The sequence below is a fragment of the Micropterus salmoides genome, unplaced genomic scaffold (assembly GCF_014851395.1).
Source record: "Micropterus salmoides isolate LMB-PRFRI ecotype aquatic unplaced genomic scaffold, ASM1485139v1 Ms_hic_scaffold_18, whole genome shotgun sequence".
Taxonomy (NCBI): domain Eukaryota; kingdom Metazoa; phylum Chordata; class Actinopteri; order Centrarchiformes; family Centrarchidae; genus Micropterus; species Micropterus salmoides.
In genome coordinates this window covers 30,065,974-30,078,038 of record NW_024040928.1, presented here as the reverse complement: position 1 = coordinate 30,078,038, position 12,065 = coordinate 30,065,974, and the positions used below count along the sequence as shown (strand labels likewise).

At 44.2% G+C, this 12,065-nt stretch overlaps 1 protein-coding gene across 1 annotated transcript; it reads right to left on the bottom strand.

Moving 5' to 3' along the window:
* Positions 1-321: 321 nt before the first annotated feature.
* LOC119909394 (NLR family CARD domain-containing protein 3-like) lies at positions 322-3,966 on the bottom strand. Its single transcript, XM_038727596.1, has 4 exons — positions 3,839-3,966; positions 3,121-3,199; positions 2,712-2,940; positions 322-2,162 (listed from the first exon to the last, which is right to left on the bottom strand). Exons 1-4 carry the CDS (start codon positions 3,886-3,888, stop codon positions 355-357), a joined length of 2,166 nt encoding a protein of 721 aa, XP_038583524.1. The 5' UTR covers positions 3,889-3,966; the 3' UTR covers positions 322-354.
* Positions 3,967-12,065: the final 8,099 nt, after the last annotated feature.

The window sequence follows — 12,065 nt, the reverse complement described above, 5'->3', positions numbered from 1 at the left end:
GTCAGCAGGAGAATCCGAGAGACCATTTTCACTAACATGAACCTAAAACCAGATGAGGAGGATTTAAAAGAAACAGCTTTAGACTGACCTGAGAGTTTCCAGTCTACAGTATGGACTCTCGAGTCCAGCAGACAGCAGCTTCACTCCTGAATCCTGCAGGATGTTGTTACTCAGGTCCAGCTCTCTCAGACTAGAAGACTTTGAGCTGAGAACTGAGGACAGAGCTTCACAGCTTCTCTCTGAGAGGTTACAGCCACTCAAACTGAAAAGGGATTAGCAATGGACACAAACTAAATAAATTTTTGGTCAAATAAAAAATTAAGCATTTTTGAAATTGCACATACATTTATCCACCTACAGAGCTTTGTTGGAGGCTTTGACCACTGGCAGCAGCCTCAGAAGAGCCTCCTCTGAAGCAGAGTATTTCTTCAGGTCAAATACGTTCAGATCTTTCTCTGATGACAGTAAGATGAAGACCAGAGCTGACCACTGAGCAGGAGAGAGTTTATCTGTGGAGAGACTTCCTGATCTCAGGTACCATCGAATCTCATTCACAATAGAACGGTCCTTCAGTTCATTCAGACAGTGGAAAAGATTGATGCTTCTCTCTGGAGACAGATTCTCACTGATCTTCTTCTTGATGTACTTGACTGTTTCCCGATTGGTCTTTGAGCTACTTCCTGTCTGTGTCAGCAGACCTCGTAGGACAGTCTGATTGGTCTGCAGTGAAAGACCCAGGAGGAAGCGGAGGAACAAGTCAAGTTGTCCATTTGGACTCTGTAAAGCCTTGTCAACAGCACTCTGGTAGAGATGTGTTAGTTTAGGTTTGTCTCTGAAGACTTTAGAACGACGGGAGGTTGATTTTTCTTCTGCCAGCAGATTGACACCAGAGTTGATGAAGGTCAGATGGACATGAAGAGCAGCCAGAAACTCCTGAACGCTCAGATGGACGAAGCAGAACACCTTGTCCTGGTACAGCCCTCTCTCCTCTTTAAAGATCTGTGTGAACACTCCTGAGTACACTGAGGCTGCTCTGATATCGATGCCACACTCTGTCAGGTCAGATTCATAGAAGATCAGGTTTCCTTTCTGCAGCTGCTCAAAGGCCAGTTTTCCCAGAGACTCAATCATCTTCCTGCTCTCTGGACTCCAGTGTGGATCTGTCTCAGCTCCTCCATCATACTTGATGTTCTTCAGTTTGGACTGAACCACCAGGAAGTGGATGTACATCTCAGTCAGGGTCTTGGGCAGCTCTCCTCCCTCTCTGGTCTTCAACACCTCCTCCAGAACTGTAGCAGTGATCCAGCAGAAGACTGGGATGTGGCACATGATGTGGAGGCTTTGTGATGTCTTGATGTGGGAGATGATTCTGCTGGCCTGCTCCTCATCTCTGAATCTCTTCATAAAGTACTCCTCTTTCTGTGGGTCAGTGAACCCTCTGACCTCTGTCACCATGTCAACACACTCAGGAGGGATCTGATTGGCTGCTGCAGGTCGTGTAGTTATCCAGAGGCGAGCAGAGGGAAGCAGGTTCCCCCTGATGAGGTTTGTCAGCAGCACATCCACTGAGGTGGACTCTGTAACATCAGTCAGGACCTCATTGTTGTGGAAGTCCAGAGGAAGTCGACACTCATCCTGACCGTCAAAGATGAACACAACCTGGAACTCTTCAAAGCTGCAGATTCCTGCTTCTTTGGTTTCAGGAAAGAAGTGATGAACAAGTTCCACCAAGCTGTACTTTTTCTCTTTCAGCACATTCAGCTCTCTGAAAGTGAATGGAAATGTGAACTGTATGTCCTGGTTGGCTTTGTCTTCAGCCCAGTCCAGAGTGAACTTCTGTGTTAAGACTGTTTTCCCAATGCCAGCCACTCCCTTTGTCATCACTGTTCTGATTGGTTCATCTCTTCCAGGTGAGGCTTTAAAGATGTCTTCTTGTCTGATGGTTGTTTCTGGTCTGTCTGGTTTCCTGGATGTTGTTTCAATCTGTCTGACCTCATGTTCATCATTGACCTCTGCAGTCCCTCCCTCTGTGATGTAGAGCTCTGTGTAGATCTGGTTCAGAAGGGTTGGGTTTCCTGCTTTAGCAATCCCCTCAAACACACACTGGAACTTCTTCTTCAGGTTACACTTGAGTTTACGTCGGCACACTGGAGCAGCAGTTCCTGAATGAAGAAACAAGAAATGTGAGTAATAAGTGGATGCTGCAGTAAATCTCCATCCATCCATCGTCAGCCGCTTCTCCTGCAGGGGGGCTGGAGCCAATCCCAGTTTACATCAGGCGAAAGGGTACACCCTGAACAGGTCGCCAGTCCATAGCAGGGCCACACATAGAGAAACAACCACTCACAGTCGCACCTAAGGACAATTCTTTAGGGACACCAATTAATCTAGCCTGCATGTCTTTGGACGGTGGGAGGAAGCCGGAGCAACCGGAGAGAACCCACGCAGATACGGGGAGAACATGCAAACTCCGCTACAGTAAATCTGATAAATGTAAACTTTAAGACATCAAGATGGTATTTATTTTCCTCCTCCATGAAATCTCTTCAGCTCATCAGCTGTGAACAGTTTCTGAGTTTCAGCCCAGAAGAATTCATAGATCTGATCCAAATGTGTGCATCATATTAACAGCAGAGTTTGAAATGGAAACTTCTCCCATGTTGCCTCTATTTCCTCTTTCCATCATGTTAAATCTGTTCAAATCCTCTTACTGCTCTGCAGACGCTCAGCCAGCTCCTCCTGCTTCATTCTCCTCAGGAAGTGCAGTGTGATCTTCAGAAATGCCTCTCTGCTGCTCCTCCTCTGCTCCTCCTCCTCACCGTCCAACACCTCCTCATCCTCCCTCTGAATCTCTAAGCATTCTGGGTAATCTGGACTCAGAACTCTCTGGAACTTCTTCACCTCGTTCTTCACAAACATGACAATGTTTTCCTGGAGCAGCTGGAACAGAAGAAAATGTAAAGTTGAACTGGTAGAAGTCAACATCAGATCATCTGTGACAGACAGAAAGCCTGCTGGTCTGCAGAGTGCAGCATGGAGACTGGATCAGAATGCTGCTTCACTATTTACTTTGTGGCTCCTGTAATTAGCAGTAGTAGCTGAGCTTGTACATTTACACACCATAAATATGGAGTCCAGGTCTGTTTGATGCTGCTGTGCAGACTGACCACTGGGAACCTCTGAGCTCTGCTGATCAACTCTGTGAAGAGCAGAAGCAGAACAGACTACTTAACTGCCTGATAAAGACATAATACCCATTGGATGACAGGAAATCCCTCCATTAAAATGTTTACCTAGGATAAGCTGATGGGTGTCATATGATCTGAATACAACAGGTTAATACATATACCCATCTCTCTTTTTAATCTGAACCCTGAACAATGTGTTCTGTTTGATGACGTGATCACATTGAGTGTATTTACCGAATCCTGTAGTAAGAAACTTAATCACAGCCCTCATAAAAGATGCAGGTTGGGCTGCTAACCCTTCCTGCGTGTTCTAATATAATGAGGAAACTCGTGTTTAAATGAGGAATAAAAATTATGACTTTATTCCCAGATTTTATTTTGTGATCTGAGATTTGTGAATGTGGATCCTGATTTAAAAAACTGCATGAAGGAGCTAATTTATCACTCCACTTTCAATGTTTACATGCTTACACATTCTCAAACCTGCATCCAGCTGTTTGTGGATTTTAACCGTGGTTTTGATATTTTGACTAAGATCTGCAAAATGTGAGACCAATTTGAAAAAAGGTGAAGAGTTAAGAACATGAAGTGATCACAACAAAGACACCAAACCTCATCTCAGGACAGACACAAACATTTGACATGCTGACCTTTGATCAGCAGAGTGGTGTCCACCTTTGAAGTCAACAGATCTGCCCATAGACCAGTCACTCTTGATGGACACACAGCTGGGTCCAGGTCCATGTCCAGGTCCATGTCCAGGTCCAGGTCCAGGTCCAGGAGAGTCTGGTCCCTGCTGCTGCTCTGGGCTTCAACACAACACACACAGAGCTTTGAGAGTGAATAATGATGGTGGAGTGATTTGAGTCCTGGACAGTTAGAGATCCTCATCTCACCTCTGAGCTTTGGTCTGGCTGTCATGTTCCCCACACAGAGTGCTTTTAGAGGGAGGGACTCCCTCCTCTCTGTCCTCACACTGATTCATAGCAGAGCCCACACCTTCACACAAACACAACAACATGCTGAGAGAGCTGCACTCATTCATTACAACAAGCTTTACATCTCAGGACACTTTAGTTCTCCTTCCTCTCAGTAACATGACACAAATATTCAGGCCCTAAACAGGATCTGAAAACCCTAAAATTAGTTGTATGGACCCTGTATGAATTGACCAAAAAGGATATGCACCTCGCCTGGAAAAGGGACACCAGGGCACCCTCCTGGAGCCACACCTGGGAGGAATGGTAATGGTAAAGGAAAGGTAATGGCATCTGGTAACGAGCACCCCAAAATGCGTTACACAGCCCCCAGATTCTGGTTCACTTGTTACCAGGGTAGGTTGCCATGGTAACTGATGCTGAACGGCTGCTGAGGAGGTTATGTTCCAGATAATCAGCTCTCTGGAAAATGACATCACCATCAGCAGGAGATCCCACAGACTGTTTTATAGGCTGCTTTATGTTTGTTGTGGTGATGCTGAGAAACCTATTGTAAAGCAATATCGTCCTACAGAGACTGACTGAAGGAGGCTGCTGAAGCTTTGTGGCCTACTAATTGTAGGTTTTTCAGATATGACAGTAAGACTACTCACCGCTTTGAAATGTGTTTTATTTGCTCCCAAGTCCATTTCGTACGTTACAATTTTTTTATGTGAGGCTGAATATTATGAGCATATAGTTTGGTCGGCCTATTGAAGTTTAGTGTTGAAGTTTAATATGAATGTGTTTCTTTTAGTTTAGTAACTATCTTGTATTATAGAGACTGGTCATGTAGTGCCCCACCTTTGGGGAAGTTTTCAGTAGTCTAAATGTTGAGATTCAGTCTTTGGACCACTACTTCAGCACATTTTATTAGCCTACTTTTTATGGCATGAATGGATTTTTATTTTTTTTATGAAGTTAATATGAACAATGTTTGGACCATTTTTGTGTGTTATATAAATTGATCTGATGTCTGAAGTGACGAGACATTCTTAAAAGTGAGTTGACCGCTTATTGAGTGCCTGAGGCTTTTAATGTGGAAACGCCGACACACAGTCAAGCTGAAAGAATGCTGTTTTCATACAGCTCATAAGAACAAATCAAATTAACGCATTATTATAGACTATAGCCTTCGTTTGTAAAATATGATGCTCTGCTGACAGTGGAGTAGTTCATGCCTGCGATCGGTAATTTCCAGTTTCTTTTATGTGACCTTGCTCACGGCTGGATTGGGAAACCCTGGGTTGATTTACCGAGTTGATAACCAGCTTCGTGGAAGCCTACGGCTTATCCCGACTGTTAAAAGAGTTAGTTAAGCCAGATAACTAAAATATATCGTGGGTATGTTGAACTCGCTACGTGGTAGCCAACAGGCCCCCGGTGTTGCGGCAAGTCCGACTGCAGGGCGGGTTAGGGTGGTAGGCTATCTTTACTCACACATTGCTCGTAAATCATTTCTGCAGTTCGTTGTTTCTATTTTAAAAAGTAAATGACTAAACTGGTCCAACTGTCGGTGTTTATTTTTAGGTGGCTTATGAAATTGGTAATATTGAATGCAGCTCTTTTAACGTGAGTAAACACAACCCGCAAATATTGGGCTTTAATCTGGTTTCCTACCGCGGGATGGACCCAAAATAAACACTTTGCTGTGGTTTAATTGTTATAAACGGATCAAAATGATGCCGAAATAACTACATAATGATGCTGATTTGTTTAACATATGAATTCATGCTTTGTCAGGTCTGTCAGCAAGATGACAAGAAAACTACTTTTAAAATGCTTCTTTTCTAAATGGAGTTCAGATCGATCAGGGCTGCGTTATTCTAGATTGTTTCATTGCCAAGTACAACAAAAGCCGGACTCAAGTAACGGTAACAGACAGATATTTTGTGAACTTACCAGAAAGTTCAGCTTCCTCTATTTCTTTTCTGCAAGCAGTCTCCTGTTTCTGTGGCTCTCTGCAGCAGACAGCTTGAGAAGCGCGAGCCAAGTTAAATACACTTTTTGATACCCAAGATCAAAATTACAAAGTTCATTTCATAAAAGTGGTTTAAAACAGGAAGAGAATATACATGCCTCGAATGTCCTCAAAAAGTCTAAAAATACATTTCTGATTCGTCTTTGGAGACGTGTCACGTACCATTTAGTCGCATTTTGCTTTGCTGTTTGTGACGGAAAACGCTGAAAACTGAAAGAGGGGGAGTTGATCTTCGTGTGAAAGTCTAACGTTTTCTCTAATAAATGGTCCAAACACACATATTCCTCTTTGGAGTCTTTGTCATTTAGCCCTTCAAAATGGTAAAATAGGGAAAGAAATGGATGAATGGATTTTCTTTTTTTGTCTCATGGTCATCGTTTTGTCCTTTTATGTAAATGGTCTAAGGGATATGTATAAACCAGATAAAAACGACGCTGAAGTTAGCTTCCGATTGGGCAGTTAAGGGGAAAGTTAAGGGTAAGTTAAGTGAAGGTAATTTACGTTGCTGTGCCACCGAATCTCCGTTTTTTGCACCTCTTACTGCTGTGAAAGCATTTTAGGCAAAGCCTTAACGCTGTCTGAAACACTTCTGAAAAACTTTATTTTATTTGTGAAAATGAAAAAATGGGTAATTTCACTGTTTTTTTCGCATGAAGACCACATTAGACCAGGTCCAGATCCAAAACCACTATACCTAGAGCTCTCAAATCTGGACTAGATTACTCCAGAGAGACTAAAGTTTCAGTCAAATATAGTTTCAGACTTGTGAAACCTTTATTCAATTTGTGAAAATACTTTAAAGGGCAATATCACTGCCGTTGTCACATGTAGACCACATTAGACCAGGTCCAGATCCAAAACCACTATAACTAGAGCTCTCAAGTCTGGACTAGATTGTCCCAGAGAGACTAAAATTTCAATCAAAACATAGATTCAGATTTGTGAAACTTTTTATTCAATTTGTGAAAATGCTTTAAAGAACGATTTATCTGCTTTTTTCACATGTAGACCACATTAAATCAGGTCCAGATCCGAAACCACTATACCTAGAGTTCTATTTCATATAGGCTTCACCCTCTAAGGCTATCGCTATTGGGTTTTCCCCTTGCAAGCACCACTGAGAATTTTAGTCTACGCCCACCCACAGTGTGGGCCTCTCCTACATCCGCACCTTATACACACAACGGTGAGAGCCAGCCTTCGGGTCAGCCGACCAGGGAGACCCCGTGTGTGTCATGAGTTGTAGTTTTTGCCATTTGTTTCTGGTGTCCTTCTGTTTTCCTGTTCTTCTTGTTTCCTTGTCCTTAGTGTTTATGTCTTGTCTGGTGTTCTAGCTCGTAGTCCTGTGTTGTTTTGATATTGGTTTGGTAGTCTACTTGTTATATTGTTTCTTAGTCACTGCCTTGCTCTTGTTCCTGCGTTTTAGTTCTTTGTCCTTGTTCCCAGTCCTGTACCTTAGTTCATGTTAAGTGTTCACTCTGGTCTGTTTTGTGTTCAGTAACCTGTGTTCCATCTGTTCCCCCAGTTGTCACTCTGCCTGCATGTCAGTCTCTCTATTCTAATGTGGAGCAACGTGTGCCCACGTTGCTCCACATTAGCTGCGGCTAATGACATCTAGCAACCAGTTTCCTTGCTGCTGGCTGACCCTCGTCGGTCAGAGCGGACCACTGGTAAGCTATGGGTCAAAAAAAAAGCTGTGTGAAATCTTGTTGCTCCTTTTGTGGAAGTTGTTGAATAAATGCTGTCTGTGTCTGTCTCAGTCGAACCAGCCACACCAAGCACACATTTCCCACACTGTGTGAGCCAGCTGCCGTTAGGCAAGTGGCTAATGTGCAGCTTGAAGCTCAAAGCAACAAGCAGTACACTCTGTTCATGATCAGAGGTCCCTTCACACACCCCTCCCCACAGAAACTGTATCAGCCCACGACAGCGGACATTCGCTTCGTGTGAACAGAACATATATACACCCGGTACAGATATTTTTCTGACGAAGAAATCTGACATTATACACGTTCCATGGGCAGGGTCTGGCTGCGAGCTCGTGCATAATCACGGCATCAATGGCACGGTCCTTCTGTGCGTCCAGGGGTTCCCTCCTGCATGGCGCCGTGTGTTGGCGCTCGTGACCCTCCCTTCCCCCGCCAGGTGCTAAGCTCTCCTGTTCGGTGGAACACGGAGATTGCTCCCTGCCAGGCGCCCCCACGGCTGACATCCCCGCCCTTTGAGGGGGCCCTTCCCCCATGGGTCGTGGTTGGGCACCCCCCAAACCATGACAGCGGCAAGGGCAGCAGAATGGCTTCCCATCAGGACCACCAGGGCACCTTATCAGCAGGTCCGACCGCTTTCAGAGACGGTACTTGGAGTGGCTCGCTTCCTGCTTGATGCACAGATGGATGGACAGCCTGATCCGCTGGGATCACAGGCTGCAGTTCGCCCCTGCGTCTGTACAGCTGCGGGGCCCCCTACCCAGTTTCCCAACTTACGCATGGGTAAAGTTAAAGTATTTTCACAAAAAGAATAAAGGTTTCACAAATCTGAAACTATGTTTGATTGAAACTTTAGCCTCTGTGGGACAATCTAGTCCAGATTTGAGAGCACCATGTATAGTGGTTTTGGATTTGGCCCTGGTCCAATGTGGTCTTCATGCGAAAAAAGCAGTGAAATTACCTATTTTTTCATTTTCACAAATAAAATAAAGTTTTTTCAAAACTAAAAAAGTGTTTCAGACAGCGTTAAGGCTTTGCCTAAAATGCATAACAGCTTTCACAGCAGTAAGAGGTGCAAAAAACATAGATTCGGTGGCACAGCAACGTAAGTTAACTTTCACTTAAATTCCGTTTCCCCTTAACTGCCGAATCGGAAGCTAACTTCAGCGTCGTCAGATAAAATAGGTAGGGTGAATTCAGGTATATGGGGACATCAGGTAATTTGGGACAGCATAAGAAAAAAAGTATTTTTCTTCTCCCCTGAAAAGTTCAAGTCAAAGTTATTGGTGCTAAGACCTTGCTGTGAATGCACATACCTAAAGTCACATGACATAGTTTATGCCTCATCACAAGGGGGTGTGGGGTCTGCATCAAACAGGAAGTTGATCCCAAAAAACAAGAGTTAACAGAAATTACATAGGCTTCAGCTTGATTTTGATATGAGGGTAAAACATTTTATGACAAATATAATGTACATTTAAATTATATACAAAACATGTATGGTGTCATATTGTACCAAAATACAAAATATTGTTTGGAAATTATGTTTACATTTTTAAAATTAGGACATTTTCTGGCTGTCCCAAATTACTACAAACGTGTTGTAATAATTTGGGACAGCATGTTTCAGGTATATTTGGACAGTGTTAAAAGGCTATTAAATTTAAATGTATCACTAGTGTGGATTCATAAAACCAGATATACAGAGGAACCTCATGTATGTCAACACAGAGATGTAACCTACAGGCAACTTTTAAGTAAAGTAAAATGCTATTGCTAATGATGCTAATCCCCCACATTGTCTCTAGAAGGCTCTTGGTCAAATTATTCTATTCCAGCAATCTTCTGACAATGGTAAACAATAAAGCAAATGTTTACTATGTGTAATGTGGCAGTGCTGTAACATATAATTATGTCTAATCAAGAAGCAATGCTGATGCATGCAGGTGTTTTGCTGCTCACTTTGTTTAATCTGTGGATTTATTATTATGATGAATTTAAGGTCTGTTGCAGAATAGAATGGCACCAAGAAACAGACAAAAAAATAAAATAAACATGTTTGACATGTTGGAGTCTTTAATGATTTTAACATTTTAATCAATAGTCTAGCCTGTTGACATTTGCTGATGTAATAATGAATTAAGCTATCACAACAAATGATAGGGTAATACATGATATCAGGTAACTTTAGACATATATTTATTTTATTTATGTTCAAGAAATAAGTTTAAAATACTTTTTGAAATATGTCAGTTGGGTTAATGGCTAGGTTATCCGCTAATAAAACTGTGGCCCACATTACCAAACATGTTCCTGAAAATGATTTTTGTGTCAACTACAACAAAGTATGGAGTTTGATTATGTGGGTACGAGATTCACATTGGAGGAGAAAAGGAGGGTTATTTTGGAATTGAAGCTGTTATGTACAATGAAGTGCATAGCTCCAGGGGATTTTAACACAACATTAAGTAGGTTAGATGTAGGGAAATATGTAGTGTTTAGATCATCAAGGAAAATGTCAGTAGAAATGATAGAGGAAGGGAAGTTAGTTGATATATGGAGGTATTATAATTCAGATAAAAGAGAGTATTCAAGAAGGGCGGTAAGGGAGGGAGAACTGAAGCAATCTAGAATAGACTTTTTATTGGTAAAAGATGACATTATTAGATATATAGATAATACTAGGTATCATTTTAATACTATTAGAGATCATGCAGCACTATTATTTAAGATAGAGAGAGGAGGAGAGAGGGGAGGAGGTCAGTGGATAATGAATGTTAGTATTATGGAAGATAAACAATATAATAAGCTGATACGGTAGTTATTAATAGATAGACTTGATTATATAAATAGCATTGTAGAAGATAGTATAGATTGGTGGGAAGGAATTAAAAAGGAGATTAAGATGTTGAGTATAAGATTAGCGAGGAAAAGGAACAGGGAAAGGAGGGAAAAAGAAAGGCAATAAGTAGTTAGAAGAGTGTGCTGGCGCCCACCCAACAGACTACGTTCCTAGGGGTAGTATGGGATTCAACAAAGATGCGGGCACAATTGTCTCCGGCACGTGTCGACACCATATTGGCTGCCGTGAAAGGGGTGAAGTTAGGCCACGCCATCACTATAAAACACTTTCAACGAGTGTTGGGTCTCCTGGCGGCTGCGGCGACTGCTGCACATGAGACCCCTGCAGTGGTGGCTAAGGACCAAGGGTTTTTCCCCGAGGGGAAATCCTTTCCGTCTGATTTGGGTTACGCGCAAGTGTCTTCGTTCTCTATCAGTTTGGAAGGAAACTTGGTTCCTGTCCCAGGGGCCCGTGCTGGGAGGGTCTTGTCGCTGGCTGGTCATTTCGACAGACGCCTCCCTCACGGGCTGGGGCGCGGTCATGGGCGGCCGCTTTGCAAGGGGATCCTGGTAGATGCATCAGTCCAAGTGGCATATCAACTGTCTCGAGATGGTGTTCCAGGCTCTAAGGAGTTTCCTGCCCGATCTCCAAGGCCACCACGTCCCGGTTCGTTCCGACAACACAGCGGTAGTGGCCTATCTGAATCACCAGGGTGGTCTGCGCTCCCGCCCTCTGTACAGACTGGCACGTCAGATCCTCCTGTGGTCCCAGCAGAGGTTACTATCGCTCAGGGCGCTGTATCTCCCGGGGACGCAGAATCAGGGAGCAGACCTGCTGTCATGGCAGGGGCTGAGGCCCGGGGAATGGAGACTTCACCCCGAAGTGGTGGAGCTCTTGTGCGGAGAGTTCGGCCCCATAGACGTGGATCTGTTTGCGTCTCAAGAGACTACGCACTGCCCGCTATGGTTTTCTCTCGTTCCTCCAGCCCCGTTGGGTCTGGACGCCATGGTACATTCGTGGCCGAGGCTACGTCTGTACGCTTTTCCCCCAGTCGCTCTGCTCCCGGGGGTTCTGGAGCGGGTCCGCCAGGAGATTGTCGGCCTACTGCTCGTAGCCCCGTTCTGGCCAACCCGGGTGTGGTTCTCGGATATCATGTGGCTCCTGGATGGCCCGCCGTGGCAGGTCCCTCTGAGGGGAGACCTGCTGTCCCAGGCGCAGGGCCGGGTTCTTCACCCTTGCCCTGCCGTATGGCGACTGTGGGTCTGGCCCCTGAGGGGGCACAGTACCTAGAGGCGGGTCTAACAGCCGGAGCAGTCGAGACCCTCCTCAGCTCCAGGGCCCCGTCCACACGGAGGATGTACGGCCTGAAGT